This window comes from Scleropages formosus, chromosome 24 (genome assembly GCF_900964775.1).
Source record: "Scleropages formosus chromosome 24, fSclFor1.1, whole genome shotgun sequence".
NCBI lineage: Eukaryota > Metazoa > Chordata > Actinopteri > Osteoglossiformes > Osteoglossidae > Scleropages > Scleropages formosus.
Window position 1 is genome coordinate 1230439 of NC_041829.1, and position 24108 is coordinate 1254546.

At 43.1% G+C, this 24108-nt stretch overlaps 1 protein-coding gene across 1 annotated transcript in view; it reads right to left on the minus strand.

Moving 5' to 3' along the window:
* grip1 (glutamate receptor interacting protein 1) overlaps positions 1-21816 on the minus strand; it is a 253835-nt gene extending 232019 nt beyond the window's left edge. Inside the window, exon 1 of the mRNA XM_018755972.2 lies at positions 21490-21816. Within this exon, the coding sequence (XP_018611488.1) occupies positions 21490-21544 (55 nt within the window). The 5' untranslated portion in view covers positions 21545-21816. The remainder of the gene's footprint in view (positions 1-21489) is intronic.
* Between the last annotated feature and the right edge of the window lie 2292 nt (positions 21817-24108).

Below are 24108 nucleotides of genomic sequence, written 5' to 3' on the forward strand. Positions count from 1 at the left end.
TGTATTGTAGCAGCTGGTAAGGCTTTTTCTGTCGATTAGAAATAAAGCATGCTTTGCAAAAAAGGCACATTTGGAGTTTTGATTCCAGCAAACATTTCAAAGAACACGCTGAAAAACATGAAATAGTGATAAATGAACATTCTCCCCAGGCTTCAGTTTGCACTTGATGTGTACTTACCCACCACCAGCACGGAAATTAAACTGCAATTGGATGGAATATTTGATCTGGTTTGGTTCAAGTGAAGGGACAAAACCTCAATGTAAAAAGATGTGTGCAACAAGTGTTGGAGGTTAACTCAGCTCTGCAGGGAGACTGATCCCACCCACAACACACATGACCTGTCCATTAAAAGGTAGCTGGACAAGCAATGGACCCACAATGTCCCACACTTTCAGTAAACAACATCCTTGACACACATAATGAAATTCAAGTTCACAGCACCATGCATATGGATCACTGTTCACAGTTTTCTTTAATCCTTCAAAAAAGTCCAAAAACAGGCCATTAAACTTTGGGTTGGACATGATAAACTCGCACTGACTGCCTCCTGCTGTTGGAAGAGTGCTAATTTCAAGCCCAAGATTGATATGAACATTATTGATCTGACACAGCAGAGGAACAGTGTGGCGAAATGGCTGGATACTTATTTGCACAAAGACAGGCCTGCCATTGACATTAACCCTAACATCTCATGGAAATCCATCACATACAATAGACTACAAACCTGCAGTTAAGGTGTACATCAGACCATCTGACAAAGACAGCAAATTGGAACCTATTATTCAGGTCACAGAATGCTGAGTAAAAGATTTAAGGACAAAAAAAAAAAAAATTATTCATTAATTTACCATGTAACAAAGTAATTACATGATTGACCGAGTGGACACACGCTGCCATGAGCGCTGTGATGTGGATGATCCCCTGCGACGAGGCCATGCAGAGAATGCATAAGCGCTTTCGGGATTGCCGTTTCCTCGCTCACATGACACAAATATTGTTGTCCATCTCCCTGCAATGCAGACAGACAAAAGAAAAGGAAGAATATTTTTTATATATAAAACTGGGATTGGCCATGGAGAACATGGGGAAGAAGGGCAGGTCCCACTGCCCAAATCGGTTCCCATGGACACCGCTTTTTGCGTCAGCCTGCCAGCCTCGGCAGACTGGAGCATCTGGACAGCGACAACAGCATGTATCCTGGGGGGGCGTCACGCTGAACGCTACAGGCACCCCACAGCAGACATCTACAGAGACCCCCACCTCACCCCACACCATGGTAGTGAACTGCTTTTATGGTTCGAATGGCAAAACAGCAGTGGACATCACTTAGTACTTCACCTTAATTCCTCTGTGCCCAGAATGCAGAGCTCCCTCTTACACGAAGCTTCACATGGGTCCTAATTTATTCTCAGTCAACAGATTACTAATTCTGCACAAAAACCAGTATACACTATTCAAGAACATTCTCCTTCTCAAGTTTCTGCTTAATCTCCCCAGAGACATTTCAACTCTGGCCACATTGAGAAGCTAAGGCCTTTCATGAAGCATTCTGAGGTTTTGTCTGGACACACAGGTTTTTAACCAGTTACAGTGCTGCACGGCCCTGCTTTTTGGCAGCTTCCTGACAGGACTTGGTGCCAAAGCTGTGCCATAGCACGGCCACTCGGCACCAGGAGCCAGAGCGTGCCGTGCTTCCTCTGGCCAGAAAACAGGTGGGAGACCAAGGAACAATCACAGCTGCAGGATTTCACAGCACATGCGGCTGTCCTGCTGCAGGTACAGATATAACAATTAGTAAGCGCATCAAGGACAGAAGAGGACAGCTCAGTATTCCAGAAGATACCACTGAATGTGCTTAGCTATAAAAGCTAACATGTCTTCCCATCATATGTCAGACAGGTTCCCCTTTAGTGTGTGAGTGACAGAGAGAGTGTGTTGCACTGATGTATGGATTAGTGACCCATTGTAAGTAGTGTATCTAGCAGTGTAAGTTACCTTGGTGAATAAGGTGTATGGGCTGATAACACTACATAGAGTTCATTGGAAGTCACTTTGGAGAAAAGCATCTGCTAAATAAATAAATGTAAATGAAAAAAAATATTCCAAGTCGACCCTGCCTCTCCCCTTTGTTGTTCTCAGCAGATTAGTGGAACAAGCAGCCCAGTGACAAAAGAGCTCAATGATGGATTTTTTTAGACATACAAAGGCACCGCTTGCCATGAAGACCAGTGAAAATGAGGGAGTACACTGGAGTGTGGAACCAAAAAAAAAAAAAACTACAGCAGATTTACAGAATTGTGTTTGCTGGTCTCTTATAGTGAGCATCTCCTCTGTGTCTCTCCTGGTGAGACATCCCCTGTCCTGCAGAGTCGGTCCATAATCAAAGTGTTTCTTCAGTAACATGAAACGAGTTGCTGCAGTTAAAACCGTAAATAAGATTTGTTCTGTTAGATGACAACGTTTGTCCATATAAAAGTTCATTAGGCATACTTGAACATTTACTATGTGAACCACACTGCAAAGTAAATCACGCCATCTAGACACAGAAGAGACTGCAGATGCTCATGAATTAATCAAATTGATTGTAAAACACTGTGAAAGTGTTCAGGAATGTGGTAACAAGGGCATAATTAAACATATGCTGTTGAAAGACTGCAAGTATGAGACATGTTATACTATGGCAAATGGCGTACTGAGTGTAGACCTTTGTGAATTTGAATGAAGATTATTTAGTCTACTATTAATAGGGCTGCACCGAAACAGAGAAAAACACCACCATGCCATGCTGAATTCAGCCTAACATTCACTTTTAAATCATTTTAGATGAGCCTCCATGTAACCCCTGGAGTTACAATAGTTGACTCAATATTTTCTAAGAACGCACCCCATCAAGCTAAAGGAAAACATTTGTGTATGAAGGAGAGGAAACTGTATAGTGGAAAGAGCAGTGCTTGAGGAGGAGGACTGGGAGGGCTGAAAAACAAACTCTCATATCACTGAGTGCTGTCGCCATAAACGTCTTCAACTTTGCTCCAATGTTGGCCTGAAACTATAAAAAGAAACTCAATGCATACTAGCTAAAATGCTTAGCTCCTCCTCCTGGCATAAAGTGTCCAATGAGGGCAGGGTTACAGCCACGGAAACACTGCAATCGCCCTGGAGCAGCCACTAACAAAAGGTACCAAATAAACACTGCAGAGGGAATGCACACCCCAGCATGGTCCATGGTCCACACCTCTCAACCAGTAAGGCTAAGACAATGGAAAGGTCACATTTTCCTGCAAGCTCAATTCTGAAAGCTAGCCAACAATAAAACCTGAGTGAAAAGAGTAGCCAAATACAAAGAAAGGGTTGGTCAGTCCCATAACAAACAGTACTGATAACAAGTGGCACTATTTCCAGACAAAATGAGTACGAAGCATCCCCGATCATCTCAACTGACGCAGGCCATCCTGCTAATGTGATAGACAAAATGCTGATGCCACTGTCTACTGATTGTTTCGCCTACCTTTTACATTTTATAGAGATTAAAAACAAGCAGAACATCTTAAGTCCCTTCAGACACAGGTTTATAGTTGGGATTTTTGTGAAGCTACTGGCAAATGTGAAAGTACTGATGTTCCAAAAGCAGTAATGAAGCTTTCTGACTGGAGGGAACAGCGAATGGAAGGGTGTAAAAGCCGTACACTCCACTTCGACACTCCCAACAAGGATGGAGGAAACCACAGTGCAGTAACCAATTCCCCCCCATTTCTGTGCCTGAAGTTGCACTCGGGAGCATCTGCATTTCTTCGCTGTAGTGTTTAAAAGGCATCAGCATGGCCAACAGTTTGCTAGTGAAAGGCTGCTATTTACATGTGTTGTGCAGCAGCACAGTAAGAACAACATGATCAGCACCTAATCCCTCCTGAAAGGCACCACCCACTTATCTTTTGATGGAACTATGTGACTTCATGGAAACATAAGACATAATGGTAGACGGAACACAAAGGCTTCATCTGTATCGTTTGTGAGCTGCACAGGCCATGCACCTCTGACTACGGTAAATGCAATACTTAGAACAGAACTCACGACAGACAAGCAGAGCACTGATCTGCAGCCAGTTGGGGGGAGCCATTGAAATGGGTGACTGAAGCAAATGGGAATCAAGAGAGACTTATAACTACAGGCAGTCCCCAGATTACAAACAAGTTCCCTTCCTCAGTCTGTCTTTAAGTTGGATTTACACGTAAGTCGGAAGAGTTAGGTACGGTTTGTGTCTAACGTCAGTTTGTCAAAATGTGCGTCTTACTATATACTATATTGTTTACCTTTCTATGCATAAACACCACATTAAAGAAACACTTCTGGATACACTAAAGCACACACAGAGTCCAAAACCACTTGTCCCAAGCGGGGTTGTGGCAAACCGGAGCCTAACACGGGACGCAAGGCTGGAGGGCGAGGGGACACATCCAGGATGGGACACCAGTCTGTCACAAGGCACCCCAAGCAGGCCTCAAACCACAGACCCAGAAGAGAGCAGGACCCAGCCAAACCCACTGCGCCATCGTGCCACCTCTCTACACAAGGGAGCGGGCGAGATTTGTGGTCGGGAACAGGGGTGAGTCGGTCGATGCATAAATTTAGGTCGTGGGGAGAATGCGATGTCATAGTCAAGGAGGCGATGCAAGTGTCAGGAGCAGTGGGTAGACATCAGGAGTGGGAACGAGGGATTGAGGAGAATAGGGTTGACGTGGGTTCACTCAATAGCACTGGAGAGACAGGTTTCTCAAATGAGATTCCGCAACCAGGGGGTGCAGGTGCGGCTTCTTATACCCTGCTGCTCTGATTTCAGGCAGGTGCGGATGTTTGGGGTGAGGTCATGAGCGTGACAGTCCAACTGAAAAGAACCAAGTATTTGTCCGACCTCAGGCTCACATGCCCACAAGCCAACAAAACTCTGTAGACGTGCAATGTTTTGATGTGCGTCGCAAAGTAGCGCCCGCTTATTATTACGAATCATTGTATGGAACTCAAATTGCTAACATAATTGGCTTTACTTTGGGGGGTGCGTAACTATGGGTTTTAGACAAGTCGGATGTTCGTAACCCAGGGACTGCCTGTACCCTCATTCCAAGGCTGGTATGAAAAAAGAAATGATTAGACTTGTATGCAGCAGGTGGAGTTACACATTAATGTTCTTTTCTGGGCCAGCAAGTACTGCAGAGATTAGATCTGTCGCCTTGCACTTGGAGGACCTAGGTTCAAATCACACCACCAGTATCCACTGTAGTATCCTTGAGCAAGTTACTATAGTTAAGCTGTTGCTAAACTGTTAAATAGGAAATGCTGCTGCTAGTTAAACTGCTCTGGTAAAAATACCCAGCTGTGTAAATGGGTAAATCATTTTAAGGGCCTTAGTACATAAACAACACGGTAAGTAATTTTGGAGAAAAGTATCAGATAACTGAAGAAAAACTAAACACAAAACTAAATCTATTCTCTAAACTTGCAGTTGATTATAGTTTTGACAAATTAAGACAAAGTCATGTGCCATTTACATTACTATGAAGACAATATCCAAGTGCAATATATACATTTCGAACCCCTCTGGGATGTTTCAGTGTCTGTATTGCCTGACATTGGTCTTAACACCTGTCCTAGCCACTATATGCTGCTAGAAAAAGATAACATGTAAACTGCAGTTTCGGTCAACTCTTCTCCCCCAATTGCGAACTTCCACCTTTTGTCCACCTCTGCTTCAAAGAGTTCACAATAAATGTGGCCTAAGGGACCTTTTTTGCTATAATTTAATCTCCAAGGAAGTGACACATTCACAGGCATAAAAACGGGAATACTGTGGAAGCGCGAGGGTGGCGTGCCTTCCAGCTTGCGCTACGGGAAGTGTCAGTTGAAGCGTATGCCATTCAGCAGCTGATCAGCTCCAGGAACCAGACAGTTTGTGGCTCCTCCAATTGTCACTGCTCCCCATCCAAGCATTTATTAGTCAGGCAGTGAGATATTACCCATTTACTGTAATTCACTTCAGTTGAAACGGCACTAGGTAAAGGCACTAATAGGACACCATTAGAGTTAAGAAGTTGGCATGTCAGATACGAAGTATTTCATATGTGAAGACCAAAGGGAGACATTTCAGCATTTCCTTTAAATTACTAGAGATTTAAGGGTGCAGACTGAAAATGAAATGGAGGTAAAAAAGCAGCACATAAATATTTTAGGCACGCCCTCAAGCACCTGACTCCTTGAAAAAGATTCAAAGCTCTCCAAGGGGTAAGTGTAAGAAAATTGTCAAGCTTTATCGCTACTATTCACACAAGTCAAATTTTTCATTTGATAGATTAACGTAGGAGGAAAATGCTATCCTTACCAACTAATAAATTGCAAAATTAATTAAGAAAATAATATGCTTAAAAACATAGTCGAATAGTCTAGAAACACCAAACTGCAACTATTCTGGAATTACGGCACACAAGACTTTTAAACAGCACAGGATGGATACGACTCCTGCTCATCACTAAAAGCGACAGATGAGTCCATTAACGTCCAGTCAACACAGGTCATGAGATAAACCGGATGTAATCATTCTGTCTGAACTGCTTGCCCCATACGGGAGCCAGAGCCTTACCTGGCAACATAGGGCGTAAGGCTGGAGGGGGTGGGGACACACCCAGGACAGGACGCCAGTTCGCTGCAAGGCACCCCAAGCAGGACTCGAAACCCAGACCCACCAGAGAGCAGGACCCGATCCAACCCCCCCAATGTAGTCATTACCTCACAATATTTTTGTACAAAAAAAAAAAAAAAAAAAAACAAACACTTAAACTTTAGTAAGGACAAGTATAATGTGGAAGCTGACAAAGTGGGATGGCACAACAACCAACTTGGTGCTCAGTTGTATACTTTTACCTCACATTACGAACATCCAAATTATTAATATTCACACACGCAAACATTTCCCACTTTATAAAAATAAATTCTTTGCCATTTTTTCCAAAACATTTCCCTGATGCAGAGCAAAAAATGGCCTGCATTTCCACTTCCCATCATTAGCAGCAGCAAAAAGCACTAAGAGACAATAGAAACTCAAGAGGCACGGCGACCAGGCAGGGTTATGGACTGATTTTACAGACAGTATCATTGTTTGTACAGGAACTACCCACTGAATAAACAGAACAGAGGTACACAAGTATTATAATGCTGTTTTGGCTGCAGTGCTAAATGAACCAGATGTATGCTGTAAAAAACGTTTATGTAATGCATCGGTCACTTCCGCGCTTGCTACTTTTGTTAGTTTACTGTGAGACACGTAATCAAGGCAAAACCCTTAACACATTCTTCCCATGTAATCCTCCATTACGCTGCAGATCACCACAACTTTCTCGACTCCTGCTGTTCACAGCACGCTGAATGTGAGGTTGTGGAGACTGATTATTTTTTATTTTCTGTCATTTTAAAGTATACTTTAATGTTGCTTTCTAGGATGTCCCCCAGAGTTCCTCAACATGATCATCCAGCTACATGAAGACCAGCAAGGTCAAGTCAGACACAGCAACGACCTCTCAACAGGCAACAGTGTAAAGAAACGCTGCGTCCTCGCGCTGACTCTTTTCACGATCTTCAACATGATGCTCCAAAGGGCTACAGCAGACCTTGATGACGAGGACGGCATCTACATTCAATACCACACCGATGGCAGCCTGTTCAACCTGAGGCCACTAAGGTCCACACCAAGACAGTGTAGCATCTCATCTGATAGATGCTCTTCACTGACGATGCTGCCCTTGTTTCCCCACACGGTGACAGCTCTGCAGCATATAACATCCTGCTTTGCAGAGGCTGCCGAGCTCTTGGGACTAGAAGTCAACCTGAAGAAGACAGAAGTTCTCCACCAGCCTGCACCTCAGGAAGATTACCACCCTCCCCACATGACCATTGATGAGTCAGAGCTGAAAACAGTTCACAAGTTCAGTTACCTGGGGTGCATCATCTCCCCATGTTCACTTTATTATAGCTTTAGCTGATGTTTTTAACATAACCTCTGAATAAATTGACGAATAATGCTGTATTCAGCTTTAATTTATTGTAAAGTAGTGGGCTGTCCTACAAGCAATTCCAAATTACAATCTGACTTCCAGCCCCAGCTGCGTTTGCAGATTGATCTAAAAGTGTAGTGGATTTGTGGAAGCAATCGAAGGAGTCAGATTGGAGGTTTTACGAAAGAGACAGAACAGAAATGCGAAACAAAAAATATTTCACCACTCCAAATTAACATTTTAGACTGACCAAATTAAAAAAAAATTTATACTGCATTTTACTTGAATAATCACCAAAGTCATACCTTGCGGAAAACGACAGTACTTGTGCATCCACAACCTTCTGAGCACAAACTGTAGCAACTTAAACACAAGTGCCCCAGTTCTAAATTGGCAAGGCATAAATGCATTTATAAATGAAAGCAGCATTAGGACTGCGTACATTATCCCTTTTGGGGCTCCAACTAGCTCATTAGTCATCGAATGCCATTCTATAGTGGAAACAAAGAGGGCCATGCGGAGTAACGGCCCGGGGTGCGGATGCTCCACTGTGCCGCTTCTGCTGGGCCGGCTGACGGGCGCTGCTCCAGTTTTAGCCCAGCTGTGTGGATTAGTCCCAGGTCTGCTTTGAGTGAGGCCAGATCCAACCCAATGGGAGCAGTGCCAGTTGCTTCATTGGTAGCATCTGCTGGACGTACAACAGGCAGCTGAACCAGGCTTCACATGTGTGAAAATCCATTAAGCAAGTCATTTCCATCTAAGATGCCAAAATCAGCCCAATATATGATGCATAACCCAAGATGAAAATTTAACAATGTAAAAGAATGTGGTCCCAAGTTAACATTTGAAGATTGTTTCGCTGAGCTGCTCATACAGCAGAGGAAAAACAGCTCCTTAATGCACAGGCTTGTTGGCATATCTGATAGCATCACACTACTACAGCCAGCACACATAGCTTTAGAGCAACAATGCATGGGTGTTTTAATTCAAACCATTTTCTCCTGTAAACTACACTGCCCTGGCTAGGTATTTTGCTTCGGACTTTACACGTGAACTAGGTTCCCAACCAAGCAAACTTTGTTAGCTAGACTGGAAATAAAGATTCTTTCTCACAACCTTACCCTGGCCATGTAAGCGAAGTGAGAGATTGGAGGCTTCCAGCAGGCTGAGTCTCACATCCAGATCAGACTGATGCGACCATGGGTTCAGAAGCATTGGCCGCCTGTCGGCTCAGAAGCCCTCCGCTCTTAGCATGCTAATTTCTCCCAGTCCCACAGTCAACACGCCTTCAAATAGAATGGAGATGCAGAAAGGAAGCATACTAACATGGGTGGGGAGGGAAAGGGCAGAGATGCAAAACACCTGTCATCTGTAAGTCAACTATTCTTCATGGAATTAAAGCAATGAAGGGCTCAACTTACAATTTACAAGGACAAAGCACATTTATTTGGCAAACTGATCATTTTTCTTTTAACATGCGAATCAAAGGCGACGCACACAATGTTACACTTTACAAAATGAAAGGCAACGTCAGAGCAATCAACATATATCCCGGTTCATGACAGAGCAGCAGGTTTGCTCTAGGAATTTAACAGGCGACCTTTTGGTCAAGAGTTCACCCCTATGAACACCATTCTAATAGCTCTTCCTACAACACCATAAATCTCATCACGACTAACCTAAAAATAACACAGAAAAATATGACTTCTTGGCCGTCCATTTATCTCAGCTATGGCCTTCTGACATGTTTGCCTTTGCTTTATGTTTATCCGTTTAAATGAATTCTCTTTGTTGGAGGCACAAGCGCAGGCTCCGTCAGCACTTCCGTTCTAATAAATAATTAGAAGCAAAGCTGCGGAGCCTTCCCCGACCTCTATCGGCTGTCAGCCATCACTCAAGCCTCCTGCACACTTAACCACCTCCCGCTAGCTGGCTCTTCTACTGGGAAATGTGTCATTGGGAGATAATGAATAATACAGCCCACACTAAGGCGCGCACACACACACACACACACACACACACACACCACAACCGAGTCCTCAGGCAACCGTAATCCCTTGAGGATTCTACTGAGCAAATCCCTGGAGCAGAGAACTTCACATAGCCAGGGAGCAGGGGCCCCTCCTGGAAGCTGTGTGACACTGCAGATGGGGCCTCAGGCTGCCGTACTGCTGGTAACAAAAGCTCAGCACTGGTGTCCCTCAAGCCACCAAAGAGAAGCCTGCCAACCACTCGCCCTCCAGCTCAAACACAACACCTTGCAGGAAGCACCACTGAGGGAAACACTGCAAGATCAAAAATGACCTGCATGAGCACTAACTTTAAAAAAGCCCTGACACTCAGACACTGTGGTAAAGTCACAGTATAAAACTGTTGTCTAGGTGCCTCGGTGGCGATGCTGTCAACAGAAGGAAGTTGAGAATACATGGCCAGTGTCTATCAGCACTTTTTAATGAAGTCAGTGGAGTTTGGCAACCCTCAACCCTTCTCTCCATCCCAAGTAACATCTAGTGCAGAGCTCAGCTGTTGTACCAAAAAACCAGCAGCTCTTGCACAGCTAACCAGTAGCCAGATTCAGATCTTGACATCACTCTTCCTGCACTAAGCCTGCAATACAGAGGAGAAAGGATGATGGGGGGAGCAGTAAGAGGGGGAAAAAAAATGACAATGCATTTCCTTCAGCTGACCCTAATGTGACATGATGGCTTAGAGTGCATCAGTTGAGGAACGGAGGCGGTGAGGTCACCCATCGAGACGGATCATCATTACAGGTGTTTAGCTTGACGTGCTGCAGTACACACGATAGGAACACACCCCTTGCTGGCCCTGTGCACCTGGATGCAGTTGAAGAGGAGTGCAGGCTTTGGGCAACGTGCCGTTGCGATCATTTCTGCGCAACAGTGGCAGATGGGCCAGTAACAGGTCACACAGCAAGAGTGAATGAATGAACAGTGCCGAGCATTAAAAATACATATCTTAATTACACTACTCTCTACAATCTCTAAGTATGATCTTATACTAGCAAATGAGGCCCAGCCAAGAGTACACACTGATATGTAAGAACCCAGCAAAGGGTGTTCCTGAAATGAAACAAGCACATTATTACTGTAATTAGTCTGTTAATTTACATAAACATAATAGGTTTTTACTTACAGGATGGGAAGACCTGTAGCAAGTACAGAAATTCAAGTGCTCTTTTGCAGAGAAGTACTGCTTTAATAATTCAATGGCACCAGTTAGAGTGTATTAGTTATTTCTGGAGTAAAGCAAAGGAAAATGTTGAACATTACTGAAAACAAAGTGGAAATACACTCTAGTGAGGAACCACACTGCTGATGAGACAAAGTGACCAAGAGAACAAGACTAGCGCTTAATCCCAGATGACCTTGAAAGAGCATCGGCATCAGTACTTTTATTTGGTAGGAAACTTGATATGACGTCACGCGATGAGAGCCCCAGCGCTGCCTGTGAGCGCCTGCTGATTCACTCACCTTCCCCCCCCCCCAAAGACAGCAGCCATGTGCAAAAGCTCTCTGTCCTCCCACTTTGTTTCTGCTGGATTTATTACTGGAAACACTCCTGTTCTTCCTGAGAGTTTACATTAAATCACTTGATTTGGCTTAAGCAGAAGAGCACACATGCCAAACATGAAGCAATTTAAGAACCCGCTACGTGCAGCGATACCATGGGTTCGTCCGAAGTCGAGGCAGACGTAAGCCAAAGGGAAACGTACAGGGGACGTGCGTCAGAAAACAACTGCTTGGGACTCATTTATACAGCATCCTTGCCTCTTGTCACCTCTGTCTGGGTAGGGATGGAGCTGCGTCTCTGGCCACGGTGATGATCATTGACAAGCTCGGTGCGGCACTGTCCCCGATCACAGCGGCCACCACCCTGGTGGACACAGCTCTCCAAATCCAGTGAGGGGCACAACATCTGTCCACTTGCCTAGGTTCCTGAGGGTGAAGCAAGTCCTTGAAATCCCCAAAACCTTTCACACCAACATCCACACCACCACATTCAAACAGCACTGAATGGGCGGCAAGGTATCAGTAAAGCCTTTACACAACCAGTACTCTGGCATTGTATACAAATGGTTGTGTACCTTATTAAAAAAATTAAAAAAAAAAAAAAAAAAATTGTAGGAAGGTTATCAGAATTCATGTAACCTGCGTTTTATGCATTTACTTGAGCGATGAACATTGGTGCGTCAAGAGGAAAGTAACAAACTAGGTTATTTTCGCTGAGATGTATGTCGCTTTGGAGAAAAGTATCTGCTAAACGGGGATGTGGTGGCGCAGTAGGTTGGACTGGGTCCTGCTCTCCGGTGGGTCTGGAGTTCAAGTCCCACTTGGAGTGCCTTGCGACAGACTAGCGTCCTGTCCTGGGTGTGTCGCCTCCCCCTCCAGCCCTACGCCCTGTGTTGCCGGGTTAGGCTCCGGCTCCCCGCGAGCCCAAATGGGACAAGTGGTTCAAAAAATGTGTGTGTGTGTGTATATCTGCTAAATGAATATATGTAAAAGGACACAGGCGCTCATCTAGTGGTCCACCCTGAAAATGACCAGAAGATTTAGTGCAGGTGCATTTTTTTTTTTTAAATGACATGTCTTTTTAAAACATGTTAAAAAGCACCCTCATCCACAGTGAGTAGCAATAGAGTGCGCAGGTTCAGATATGATTTTACTTTTGTACAGCGTGTTCATTATACTCCACAGTCAACTACTGTCATTTTATAAACACTGCTCCTATTGGAACAAGTTGACTTTTATTAAATTTCCCCACAAATTTGTTCTAGATTTTAATCTGCAGATAGGATTTTCTCACTTTAAATTAAAAATTAATCTTTGCCTCAGCACTTTTAGTGATGCCATACAGTTTATAGGGCCCCTTTTGATACCACTGCAGTTCCCATTACAAAAATCACTTGCCATTTTGGGGGAATAATTTTTCCTAGCCAAAAAAAGAGAGATAAAAGCATTTGTCACACTTAAAAGTGGAAAACAACAAAACAATACTCATCTATACATGCACATTTCAGCTTCTCAAAAAAAAAAAAAAAAAAAGTGTACAGTTGCCGACACCGGTGGGAAATTAATCCTGGTCAAGGACAGCCTTCTTCAGTTAGGTGCTTGTTCCCAACAAGGGACGGGAGCATAGCGCATTTAGCACAGAGTTCACAAAAAATGCTCCTTTTTTGATTTTGTCTCAGTTTATTCAAGCAGCTGGACTGACTTAAAGTAATGCTCAGTCCAAAGATGAGAATCCGCCCTGGCGAGATTTTAACCGTTACAGTGAAAGCAGTTAAGGCTGAGTGCCCTGGGCGACACACTCCAATCCTGCATTCGCTCACCAGAGCATGGACAGGAGACAAACATAGCAAAAGACGGGTACTCATCAGATGCAAGAGGAGACCCCTACTGTAGAAGAGCAGCTACAACTGCTCCAAACTACATATTAAGAGCAATAACAATTTGGCTGAATGCTTTTCTCCAAAAGTGACTTTGAATGATTTTCCATTTTTACAACTAGGTGATTTTTCCCAGGAGCAATCCGGATTATCTACAGTGTTCAAGGGGGCTACAGCAGGTGGTGGGATTCAAATGTGGCTCCGAGTGCACAGCTGTAACCTTAATCACTACAGCACCCACTGCCACGGGGGGGGGGGGGACAAGGGAAAACCCAACGGCATCCAAAACTAAGAACGAACCTATTAAAGTAAAGGCTGCAGGTACTAATCCCACAGCTGCACACATCAGCAGGGCTTTTAGCAACACCAAGAGCATGAGGAGTAGAACAAAGTCTGCAATGGACAGCTTCTGGTTTGTTACATCTGACAACATTCAAGTCTCAAACTCTGCCACTCGTAATTTTAGTTCAAACAAGTGAACACACTCTTAGCATGTGAATATAACTCTACAAGACATCTGGGGACAGCTGGTAGCATAGTGCTTAGAGCGACTGCATTTGGATCCAAAGGTCACAAGTTCAATCCCCACCTCCAGCTGTAGTACCCTTGAGCATGGTACTTACCCTAAATTGCTCCAGTAAGATTACCCAGCTGTTTAAATGGGTAAATAATTGTAACCTTACACTGCAAGTGGCTTCAGAGAAAAGCGTCAGCTAAATAAATAAATGTAAACAAAAGTTCACGTTATTGCATCTGCTCTCGTACTCTGGCCGCCACCATTGTGGTTGATTCTGCCTAACTGGGTTTTGGAGAAATCTTATTTATTACAGCAGAAAGATTTAAAACAAGTGCTTAAACACATCTGGGGAGCATACAGCTAAAATCCCTGGTGTTGTGAGTGCTTTGGTTAAAGTACTACCTAGAAGGAAAAACACAATGAAACCCTGAGTTCTAGAGAACAACTATGGCAGCGAGTTTGATTCCATAAGCCACTGCTGATGCAATGTTCAACATGCTGTTTAACCAGCACACCTTCAAACTGTTAAGTTCACATAAACACCGTCAACCTGCAAAAAATTTAAAAAAAAGAGAAAAAAAATTAAGAGTTATGATAAGCTGAAACAGCCATCGCCACATGGTGACATTTTTCACCCTTCACTCCATCTCCCATAGGGCCATTACACTCTTAAAAACCCCAGTGGAACAAGCATCAGGATAGTAAAGGAGCAGTTCCCCTTATAGGGAAATAAACAGGTACAAATCAAAAAAGGTGCAGCTGATGCATTAGAATCGTAGCTCAGAAAAGCAATTCATTACGTGCAGAAAAATGTTTAAACATATAAAGAAAGCAGAGGTTCCTTCACCCCACAAGTATCAGGGTAAACAATGCTTCACCAGCCTCTGTTCCAACATCTCCCTAGTTTGTCACTTCCCATATTTCAGGGATGACTGACACCAAAGGTTTAGCAGTTAAGGAACTGGACTTGGGATGAATGCTGATCAGTTCCTTGACTGATCACAAATATTCAACAACACATCCAACTAAGCCATGTCCTCAACTTACAAACTCAGTTCAGACCAGAACTTTACTCAGAAATCCAACCACTACGTCACAATCAAGACAAGTGGCAAAGAACACAAGTAAGTTTGATTAATTCACAGAGTGAGATCTGTAAATGGTTCAAGTAAAGCCATAATGAATAAAAAATTAGCTGTAAAACTATTTATTCATTTCATTTTCATCACAGCAAACCCCATGCAAGGTCACAGAGACAGGGAACACCATGAATGAGATGCCAGTCTATCGCAGAACTTTTAACATGTGTAACATTCATCAGCATCTAGTCACTTTCAATTTGCTTTGTTATCTTTATTTACCCTAAAGCAATGTACAAATCAGTTTAAGAATGTACCTTTCACAACAGACAAAGTTAAATAAATCAATAATAGATGTACCTTGCTGTATTTAATAGGTAGCTTCTGCCAAAGTCTTGGGTATAGATACAAATAAACTGTAAAACTGCTTAAAACTAATTTTTTTTCCCCCCCTCAAACTCCTATGGGTTCTTCCCATAAACACACAACATTTCATCATGTAAGTAAATGTACTGTATGTATCTTCTAAAACTTAACTCAAACATTTTATCACAAAGCCCCAGTGCACTAATAGTATCATGGAGTAATGTCCAAAAAGTGGAACATTTCAGGCTGCATGACTAATAATAAAAAAAAAAATTCACAACACAAGTCATCTCATAAGGCAGTTTAGTCAATAAATACTTGTGCATTGCAGGAGATGCCACTACCAGTGGAGCACATTTCCCTGACAGAGATTCCACATCCTATAAACTCTGACTAAAGCAGCATCTCCTCTTGGGAGGTGCCCTTCTTGAAATTCCCACAGGGAGGTAAGACAGTGCCTTGACAGCTAAACATGGCTCACTGTGTCCGAACCCTTTTCAGACAGGCAACCACTGCTTCATTTGCTCTGCTCTGTCAACTGCTGCCAAACACATTCTTTGAGAATTTCTGGTAGAGATGCAAATCAGTGTAATATCAAAATGATGGTAAACGCAGTTTTAAATTGCTTGTAATGTAACCTCTAAGGTGCCAACAACATTCCAGCAGGTTTAGTCGTGTGCATCTATTCTAGTCACATTTTACAAAATAGGATACTTTTTAATTACATAATGAGCCTGAATAACAAACACTGCGCCATACCTTGACTGTCAACTGAGACAGGTTCATACTTGTCTCAATCATAGATACCACCCTATACACCAGCTCTGTACAAAAGTAATTTTCCCTCTGAAGCCAATTTAAAAAAAAAAAAAAAAAAAAAAAAAAAAAAAAAAAAAAAATCCCTCAAAAAAGTTCAACAGAAAGCAAAAGTTTCTTAAAGTAATTTTTAGAAAGCACAACATAAACAAGGAAACTTGACATCAGAAAATAAAGGACACAATATTTCACTTAAGATAGCATCTTTGGAAAAAATCTCAGGGGACATACCAAAAACTTGAGTATTTTAAATTGAGGGAAAAAGTCTCTATATTCATGACATATTTGAGGGAAAACAAGTGCAAATCAGCCACCTGTCCTTTATTTAGGTCAATGCAGTCGATATGAGACCAAGGTGAGATTTGAACACATCCACTTCAAAATGAAAGAAAAAAAAAAAAAATCCTTTGAGAACAAAGAAAGGATTTAAATATGGTTCCAAATCAACATTAGTGGGAAGACTGCTGGGGGGGAGAAGGCCCCCCTGACAGACAGAGACAGACAGACAGACAGCCCAGCATATGATGTAATTACCCCTCACAACATCAGGAGGAGAGGTCATTTTTCCAAAGTTACAGCTCAGCAGCATGAGCTGGAGTTGTCAGGACATTCTGAAAAGCCAGAGTGAAAGCTTGTACAGCCTGAGAAAAATCAGGTTTAATATGGTAAAAGATAGAATGACAAACTGTATTCAAGCACCAAAAATAGAATTCTTTTTTTTTAGTAGGAAATAAACTTATATGAGACAAATCCCATCTCTTCAAACCTCTTATGAGCTCCATGTCTAATTTCCTTTTTACGTAACAACATATGTAATATTTTTTCTTATTTCCCCCAATCTCTCAATCACTCTAGTTATTGCAGTAACAAGGCAAATGTAGTGCTGCAGTAGTATGGAAACTGAGCATCTGTGAGACAAAAGTGCTTTAGAAGAAAAGATTTTTCCAGCAGATTTATTTAATAAAGATAGCCAAATACCAAAGCACCCATCATACGCAGTTATCCATATATAAGCCTTGAGGAGCATCTCCAGAACTCTACTACTGGGAAGGGGTCAGTGCATTCCAACATAGTCCTCTACCAGTTTGAAAAAAGGAATCACAGAAGTTCAAAAATGAAACACACAGCATTAATCTGATTAATTCTAAGTATCACCAAAGGATCCTTTTGACATGAGCTCATATCCACAAATTCCTGTTTAATGTTGATTGTTGACCAAAACATCCCACAAACATGTTCAAAGTCTGCCATCTTCCTTTAGACCGCTAACAAGCTGTAAAAACTGTGGAATTGAGTTGAACTAATCCAGTCATTCACTTCTGCACTATTGCGATGTTCTTTACTGCCAACATCTGAACATGGACATGCCATTAATGTTTGCTCCACAACAAATTTTGGAAAAGAGAAAATCAAAACCAATGGGGAAAAATGCTTGCACCTTCAAAAATCTGAAACGTTCATCGTGCAAGGACTCACTGTATACTGAACTAATCAGTCAAGTACCACATTATTTTAAAACGAACACCTTAGTTCAGAATAGGGGTTGCACAGACTAGTCGATTTGTCGACTTTACTGCTCTGCTATGACGCTTTAAACTTGATGTCGACTATTTGCTGAGCACGTGATTATGACACTAAAAACATGGATGCCTCTGAGAAGACAATAGGTGAGGAGCCTGGTAGGTCATTGCAGCGAACCAGCAGTGGTTCATCAAGTGTGTGGAAATACTCCACTAAAGATGAAGCCTGTGCTACTGTCACTTGCCAAATGTGACAATCTGAAAATTTAATCTTTAATATTGGACTCTACATCCCTATTGCATTTTTCTCCTCAAATACATCATATTCTGCTGTATATTTCTAATACATTTTTATTATAATTCTGTTATTCCGCATTTTTAGACCACTATATTTTATTTTACCATTGTATTTTATCCTATTTTGATCATTATAGATTCTTCATATTTGTGCAGTACATTTGTATTGCCGTATTTTCATTATCTCTACTATTAGTCTGAATTACGGACAGTCGGAAAAGTACTTCACTGCATGTCGTACTAAGTATGGTTGCGTATGTGACAAAACTTGAATTCCATCCTGAAGTACAACACAAGTACAAGAATTTTCTTCTCTGGCTGGGAATACCATCACGTGACAGCAGGCAAGCCTTCATCCAACCCATGTTGATGCCCTCATCTTCTTACACGCAAACCAGGATCAAAAAGTAAAAACTGTGACTGAGCAGGACTATGACTGTGAGGAGGCTTACAGGCTAGATCATGTGTGAGTTTTGTTTTCCTCCCCAAGTTTTATACCGTTATTTATTTTGCATCAGTCATTTTTCTTTTGCATTTAAATGGGAGTTGTAGCATAAGCACACAAGTGTTATTGCTGCTGCTGAGTTGCAACCTGTTATACATACATATATTATATATAGCCTATGTATAAGCTGCCTTGTGAACATATGCATTTATTTTGAGAATAGAGATTGTCAATTGTTGCAAAGCATTCCCTTCTCCTGTGTTTTCATTCATGACGTCATCAGCGATTAGCCAACATCAACTTGAGCTTCATCACATAACTGTCGACTTTAAAAAAAAAAAATCTGAAGTCGTGCAACCCCTAGTTCAGAACTGTATTCCATATTTGTGTGTCTGTGCCAGCATATTTCAAACCACCTGAAAGCGTGAGTAAGATTCTTGACAAAGGTTTAAATACACACACACACACACACACACACACACAGGATTTCTGCAGACAGTGATAAACTAACTCAACATAACCAGCTGATAATATGCCAAGCTGATGGAGGAGATACTCAAGGAAAACCATCTCAGAAACACTTTTCTTATCTTCAAGTATTTGCTCAAACATCACCCCCCGCAGCAAATTAACTGCTTTAGTTGGATCACATTTAGCTGTTCCGTTTGGATTTTGGCAAAAACACACCCGTATTTTATCAGGTCACACATCCGATTAAAGCTTCCCTGTTATAGGATTTTGTTAGCTGTGAAACCATGCATGAGCTGTGTCTAAATCTGCAGCCTGTTTCACATGGCAAAAAATTCCATAAACAAGCTACTGCAAAGTGCAGCACTTGCTCCTGTCTTTCCTGCTCATTTTCCAGATGGAGCTGTGTATGAATTGCAGACCAACCATACTTGAGTCTTGACCTCTCACCTGGCGACGCTCAAAACCTGAAAAAGAGCATGGGGTTTTAGAACGTAGGGACTATCCAGGCTAGTTGGCCCCCTAACATAGCTTATGCCAAGTCAAACGTGTCCTGATCTCTCTCTACTGGCCCGCCGGAGATCTTCTCAAGCCATCGTGGAGCCACATCATTGGGCTGCAGTGGCACGAATCACAAGTCCCGTGCCTGGTTGAAATAAGCCAGAAAGACAAAAGCCTGGGCATCTAGCACTGAAGCACACTAACCCCAGTTAATTAAGTCTGTCTCCACTTCTTATTGGAGCCATTCAGTTAAATGACAACCATCACTTCACTACTGACTAGGTGCTTCTGGTGCTGAAAATAATGCTCAAATAACTCTTCCTGCTACAAACAACACACAGCACAATGGGTCAAAAACTACAGTACAAGAGCTGCAGACAGAGTGCACAAATGTTCATACACACAATGCCCATAACCATGAACATATTCACTCACACACCACTGTTGACTTTGGAAAGTCAAAGAAAAATTAAAACAGTTTCACCAACAGGTCTTTCAGGTAAACAACCATTTTATGTTACAGCTAAGTTTAGCAGTGACTCATAATGTTTGCCATGTCAATGGTCCATTTTCGCATGCCACTAACTAAGGATCTGTGGTATGTTTTTTTTTATCAGCGCTGGTAAAGAAAATATATCAGCCCATTCAGGCACCCTGTGGCCTGTAACGTGCCAGAAGAAACAAATAAACCCATATTTTTACTTCTCATACTCAAACAATTGCATTTTCTGTGGCCGGACACATATCAACAGCCAATCATGGTAAACTGGAAGACAGTGGAGCTACTCAGCACATCACTCAGTGAATTGCAGAATGGGCCTGTGATGAATTATTAATTTCAGCATTATAAAGCATGTGTAATAAACTGCTAAATAAATATTACTGAATCATCACACCCGACAAAAGACACTGAATTCCAACTGAACCAACCTCTCCCCTCTTTAATATATGTATGCTAAATGCTTCCTAAGATATTTAAATGTAACCTGAGGGAAGAAAAAGCCTTCACTCAGGGTCAGAGCAGAGAACCGTACTATAGCGCAGTACCTGTAATGTACTGCGGTAGTGTCCAGTGAGGTAGGATCAAACACAGGACTTCTGAATTCCTCCTCACTCCGAAGGATTAACATTGCTAAAAACAAACATTTTTAACACGTCTGCCTTATTCCTGGATATATTATATCTATTGAATAGATAGTTCTCGTTTGTGGAGGAACAGAGTCGCCATGCGGTCGCCTCAGGCTCAGCTTCACCTCAGAGGCTCAGGACCAGAGACAGTCAGACACTCTGGCGTTCAGGTTGTTGTTCTCAAAAACAACACGCACTTTAATTTCCTCGACACCCTGACGTAAATGGTGCCGAACATCATAACAGCAGGTAAGAGAGACGTTGAACAGCGCGGTCACGGGGACACTTAATGGCCCCCCGACATAAGTGACTGTAACGCGGATTTGCCCCCGCGCGGCCCCAACAACAGTCAATGCCGCGAGGTGCCCGCGAGCCGCAGCTTCCGGGAACGGACCTGTTGGGTTCTACACATACCCGGCCCGAGCAGGAACGCAGAAAATAGAGAATGGAAGAAAGAGAGGGAGGAAAAAAGAAAGAGAAGAGAAATCATGGTCCGAAGCTCCGAAGTACCGCGAACCGTTTCCAACTTTGCAGTGTGTAAAACCGCATGCATGAGCAGTACCGCTCGTGTCGTGCAGGGCAGCCACGCTACAGGGACGAGCAGACACCCTCCACCTTGAAAACACTCACTCACTCACTCGCAAACGGGCTCTCCGTTTGCGAGTTGAGTGAGTGAGCGTTTTCAGTTAAACAACACTTGACGGACTCACGCGATCACAAAAAGTTGCTGTTTAGCCCAGCCCCAAGCCCCCAGAGCGCCGCCCGTCCGCCCAACAAAAGCCAAGGGACAGTGGTTGGCGCGCGCGCCCAGAAAGCTCCAACTTTCAGCTGCTCCGCAGCCGCAGCTTCGGCGTCCCCGCCGCGCTCCGTGACCGCGCAAACGAGCGAGCACGAGCTGGTCGCCTTACCTCCGTCCTGCTCAGCCTGCAGACAGGCGGGAATGTTCTTCTTCCAGCCGGGCATTTCCTTCACGGCGTGTGAGCATTCAGAGCGTGTGGAAGGCAGACGCGGGGCGCATGTCAGCTACAGAGAGTGTGTGTGTGTGCGCGCGCGGGTCTTCCTCGCCCCTATGGGCCGCCCTGTCTCATATTATCCGCTGCTCCGCGGCCGGTGGAACTGAGCGCCGAGTCTCCCGCAGCCTGGAGTGGGTGGGAGAGAGATACAGGCACTACCGGACGGGGCGAAAAGCAGCCGGGGGAGCACGCCCCACGCCTCCTCGCCTTACAGTTTCTCCATTAAAACACTTGAGCGACTCTTCTTGCTGCCCTACTTAACCGCTGCAGCGAGCCGCGTGTCCGCCGTGACAGGTGTGTGCGCGCGCTGCGTTGGGGAGGGGGCCTTAAGAGCGTCGTGTGTATTTGCTGGAGTCCTCTGGTACCGCTCGCAGATGGTCTGCTCCACTCCACACGACGGGAGCTGTCGCTCCGTCAGCATCGAGTACAATAACAAAAACGCTAAAGTTTTTTTCTCGAAAAAGTTGTAAATGACAGAGGACACGCACCGTGACACACAGAAAACAGTACATTAGAAACGGCGACAAACCGAGTCAAACAGATTTCCATACCGAACTCTACCTCGTGCTCGAATATTTCCTGAGGGAAAAGCTTGTTCATTTCGCTGTCTAAAGTTCGTGTAAATACCAATTTTTGCAATTGTGCGTGGGGACGAATATCTGACATTAGTCATTACTATTAAATAGTACGCTTGATTATGTGATTAATAATAGTATGAGAATTGCACAGATTTATGAGAATAAAAAGCAATTTTGCAAATGTCCCTAGCGCGGACATGTGAGTTAAGTTTCAACAAGTCCTCATTGAGACTTAACTTCAGTCAGAGTAGTAAAAGCTCCTAACTCCCTTTTCAACTGTTTGTATAAAAACTTTTTCCTCCCACTCTTAACCTGTTCCGTGTCCTATTATTGAAATAATGCTGAGAACTGGCCCTATCTAGCTCCGTTCACAGATTGTACATGTAGATCATGGCCACGCTCAGTCAACTGTGCTATGGTATTTAATGAGATTTTCCTCTTTTCCCTGGTTTTCCGTCAACACGTAAAGACTAGCAGCTCTTTCCGTTCCTTGGGTGAAGTAGTACCATTGCAGCAACAAGCTTTTTCATGTATTTTGGCCAAAGCCCTTCACAACAACTAGGAGAGTTTGATGCAATTAATGAGATACTTAAGCCGCTTTTGGTTTACAACTGTTTTGTCACAGACACATGATGATGATATGGAGGCATCAGTGTGGACACCCCAATCTTTTCTTGACAACACTTGGTCTGAGTGGCCCATACATCACCTGTGGTGTACTCTCCTAACTGCATCACCTCATATATATCCTTTAATTTAATTTGTCCAATCATCGCTGGCCAAACCTGTGTTGTGTATGAACATCGGAAACAGATTTCTGTGGCCGTGTTCTTGGCGTAACTCAGTGAAAAGTAGTAGGAGCCTTTATAATGCAAAATTCCAGACCTCTTCATCACATCCAAGGTGCCCCAGTCTTCTCACTCCAGTGGCTAATGTGCTCATTACAAAACAATCACAACCCATTAAACTCTGTCTAATAACTGCTATTTCCTCACTGCTATTACTATAATATCAGGCAATGGAAAAAGCACCAGAAGGGATTTTAAAATCTTAATTCAGACAGTGTGACACCTCACTGACTTCAGCCAGAAGACTGACACACATAGACACACGTGCGCATACCCATTTGAGCCCTGCACAGACAAATCAGTGATATTACATCAGGGATGCCGCATGGCAGGAGCTCATTTCTTGGGCGAGTGGGATTTCAGAATTCATTGAGTGTATATAAAAGCAAAATATGTGCCATCTGCTGATACACACTAGCCTCCCAGCAGAAACACTTTTGAGATCCAGGATGTGGGTTTGTTTTTTTTTTTTTTTTTTGCATGTTCCACTTGATCTTGAACATTCAACAACATAACAAGAAATTTGCATTATTCTCCAAACTCTGCCTGCTACATGAGCCTTAGCAGTTTTCACATAACATAAGCTAAGTTATATTACTTATTTGTTCCCAAAAACATTTTATGATCTTTTAAAGACTAAAAGGAAAAATACACATGTGCTGGTCTTTAAACTTGTAAAGCCATCACTTGTGTGCCTTATTGTACTTTCTCTGGATATGAAGGAACTCATAGAACCATCTGCTCACGCTCACTGTCATCACATAGCTCAGTAATGCCACCACCTTGCCGACAATCAGCATTCCTAAATCACACTTTGCTTGAGGTGCAGACAACAGCTGCACGGTCACTGCCCGCTTTGCATTGTGATGACAGATGTTTTTTATAGCGTGTCATAATGGTTCTTGATGCACCCCCCCCCACAATCCTGCTGCTGCTTTACCCCGGCTCAAGCAAATGCCCAAAGGCTTTTGCCTCCTACGAAGAGCAGGGCAAATGTAGAATGGGAGTTGGGATTCATTTTCATTCTTTGCTGTTCAGCTATTCCTTTGCTACATTTAAGCTCCAGAATTTTCACAAAGCTGTGGGGG